This window comes from Hemitrygon akajei, chromosome 4 (genome assembly GCF_048418815.1).
Source record: "Hemitrygon akajei chromosome 4, sHemAka1.3, whole genome shotgun sequence".
NCBI classification, from domain to species: Eukaryota; Metazoa; Chordata; class Chondrichthyes; order Myliobatiformes; family Dasyatidae; genus Hemitrygon; species Hemitrygon akajei.
In genome coordinates, this window is record NC_133127.1 from 101517981 (window position 1) to 101521366 (window position 3386).

A 3386-nucleotide genomic window follows, 5' to 3' on the forward strand; every position below is an offset into this window, starting at 1 on the left:
ACCAGTGTAACAGTAGAGCGGTCTCACGTCGGTCACCGATGCATTGTAGACTAATCCGGCACCGTCACTCTCTCTCGGATGAGAGCAGTGGTTCTCAATGTGGTAAGTCCTATATCACTTATTTTCACGCGAAAAAAAAACCCGAAATAATAATTCTGAATTCGATGTTAACATGTCACTGGAAATCTAACTGGAAGTATCCGGACCTACCGAGTCTTTAGAGAGCGGCAATATCCCATACCTAGTCCTGGAACTCTCATTACATTCAATACAAACGTTTCATAAGCGACGAACAGTTGGATACATATTCCTGTCAGCACCTGCGGATTCGGATTTGGGGCCGTGCTTCAGAACTCTTCAGTCCACGCCTGAATTTCTCTTTGTTGCTTCCCCCATCCTTGCAGATAACTCTCCACACAGGCGATGTTCGGGACATGTGACAATGGGAAGTGTCGCTGTTTGGTTATCTGCTTGTCAGCCCGGAGACTCCCCGTGGCGCTCTCTAGTCGGCGATAAGACAGAGGCAGAGGACTTGGTTTAATATTAGCAACCTGTGGCAAACGCTGCACCAGCCGTGGCTGAGATCGGTTCTAGCTGAGCGCTTTGTTCTACAGATGAGGCTGGATTCTTTAGCCAACTTTTAAGCCTGTCCGGTCTCAGAGCGTCCGGCAAACGGGGGAAGAGTCGAAACTACGAGAATAGTCAGTAGACTATTGGCAATTCAGTCTCTTTCAACGCATTAACGCTTCTTCCGTTCAGCAGGACCGTTTTCCTTTAAAATAATTTCAACTATTTGAATTAAACGATAATTATTTTTTCCAGCACTACTTTGGATTTTAACTTTGGAAAGGAATTTTAATTGTGATAGAATCTATTTATGAAGACACTTCAGTCAAGTGAATTGGTGCCTGTTTGAGGGGCTTTTCCCCTTTTTTCCGAGACGCGGGGTCTCAGGAAGAACATCTCTCGAGGGACATTGTAAAACGAGTGATCTCCGATGTTTTATTTGCCTCCACGGGAATGACAGGTAGGCCGTTGGTGAGATGGGACAACCTGTGTTTGCGTGGGTGGAGACTGAAACCAGTCCGGCTGAACAGGAGGACAAGATTTTAACGGAGCTCTTTGAAGAATGAAGGCAAACGCAGCCCCTGCCTAGTGTGACTGACCACCGGTGAGATGCGGGTGCAGGCTCTCTGCAGCCAAACTCCAGAATCCTTCTGAACGACCGATCTGGCACCATCAGGTATGGGCGGGCGGGTGTAGCAGCCGGGATGGCGTCGAACAGGACCCTCAATGAAGCGGTAACTGCCAGGAGTGAGCTGCCGGCTCGCGTCCTCACGGGGATCCTGCTCACGCTGTTGATCCTGTTTACCCTGTTCGGCAATGCGCTGGTGTGTGCCGCCGTGGTCCGCTTTCGACACCTCCGCACGAAGGTCACCAATATCTTCATAGTTTCGCTAGCGCTCTCCGACCTGCTGGTGGCCGTGCTGGTGATGCCCTGGAAAGCGGTGACAGAAGTCGTCACTTACTGGCCGTTCGGGAGCAGATTCTGCGATGTCTGGGTGGCTTCGGACATCATGTGCTCGACAGCGTCCATCCTGAACCTGTGTGTGATCAGCGTGGACAGGTACTGGGCAATCTCCAGCCCGTTCCTTTACCAGCGCAGAATGACTCACAGGGCTGCCCTGGTGATGATCGCCGTGACATGGGCGCTGTCGCTGCTCATCTCCTTCCTGCCCGTGCAATTCCACTGGCACAGCAGCCCAGCCGAGCAGTCGGCAGCGCCCAACAGCACCGAAAGCTGCGACTCCAGTCTCAACAGGACCTACGCGATCTCCTCTTCCCTGGTCAGCTTCTACATCCCCGTGACCGTCATGCTGGTCACTTACACGCGGATCTACAGGATCGCTCAGCTCCAAATCCGGCGCATCGCCTCGCTGGAGAGAGCGGCCGAACGTGCCCGGAACTGCTGCCGGGATGAGCGGCAGGCTCGGCAGCCGGTGCAGCATCCCGGCGCGCTGAAGAGTTCCTTCAGGAAAGAGACCAAAGTCTTGAAGACGCTCTCCATCATCATGGGGGTCTTTGTTTGCTGTTGGATGCCTTTTTTCATCCTGAACTGTATGGCCCCTTTCTGCGACCGGCGCTCCCCGTCCGCCGCTCCCGGGCTACCGTGTGTCAGCGAAACCACCTTTGACATCTTCGTGTGGTTCGGCTGGACCAACTCCGCCCTCAACCCGGTTGTCTACGCTTTCAACGCCGAGTTCCGCAAAGCTTTCTCCAGCCTGCTGGGTTGCCGAGACTTCTGCTCCAACAACCAAGTGCAGACGGTGAACATTAGCAACCAGCTTGTGTCCTACAACCAGGACACGGCCTTCCACAAGGAGATGGTTACGGCCTATGTCACCATGATTCCCAATGTAATGGACTGCATGGAAGACAACCAGATCTTTGACAGGGTGTCCCAGATCTTGGCCACCAATGAGTTAGCCACGGATTCCGTTTCCGAAGTGGAGGGAAATGCAGACTTGTCTTTAGATAAAATCACGCCTTTTACCTCGAATGGTTTGCACTGATAATATCGAGGCGACCAGGTACCTCTGTCCATCCAGCTCTCCCAAAATATAGTGCCATTCCAGGACGGGTCAGCTCATCTCCAGTGTGGGCTCTTTAATGATCAGGTTCCAGTCATTGGTGGATGTTAACTTGTGGGGGAATGGAAATAAAAACAGCAGCGGGAAACCTGAACAAATGATAACTCTCTCATGCCGAGAGGAAATAAAAACATAAAGTGGGTTTAACCAATCGGTGGTAGTTCCACCAATTACCAACGTCCCTTACAACTCTGGGATTGGTCTCCAACGGATTAACCGTCTCAGTAAATGCAGATACCTTTTAATATTGTTAAGATGATGCATCACCTTGTGAGAACATTTTTAATTGAAATCAGTTCACAATTTTAATCCAATAAAGAGCCACTTATTCCAAATTTAACATATATACTGATGAATGAAAGTGACTCCCTACCCAAGAGTGATATAGTGACTACAGAGGGTGTGTCACCAGACCGGTTCCTGGGATGCAGAGTCCATCGCATGACCAGATGGTCAGTAAGGTTGGCCTCTGTTCACCAGATGTTAGAACTGCTGCTTCACAGTGACAGTGGAGCAGGTTCAACCCAATCTCTGCGGCTGAGTCTGTACACCTGCGTGTCCTGCCTGTGAGGAATGAGATGTGATCTCGTTGGGACAAACAACAGTGGCTCAACTGGTTAAGTATGGTGAAGATGTTTTACTTAGCTAAGGAGTCTAGAACCAGAGGCCATGGCCTCAAAACATTGGTAAGCCTCTTAGTGTCAGCCTCCACATGCAGGCAGCTCCCAGCTAATA

The 3386-nt window shown here is 50.8% G+C and overlaps 1 protein-coding gene across 1 annotated transcript; it reads left to right on the plus strand.

Annotated features, from left to right (window-relative positions):
• The first annotated feature begins 1390 nt into the window (after positions 1-1390).
• drd5a (dopamine receptor D5a) lies at positions 1391-2573 on the plus strand. The gene has a single exon (XM_073041866.1). The coding sequence runs from the start codon at positions 1494-1496 to the stop codon at positions 2571-2573; it is 1080 nt and encodes a 359-aa protein (XP_072897967.1). The 5' UTR covers positions 1391-1493.
• Positions 2574-3386: the final 813 nt, after the last annotated feature.

Coding starts and splice junctions, on each gene's coding strand:
- drd5a (XM_073041866.1), top strand. CDS start 1,494: ATGCCCTGGAAAGCGGTGACAGAAGTCGTCACTTACTGGCCGTTCGGG.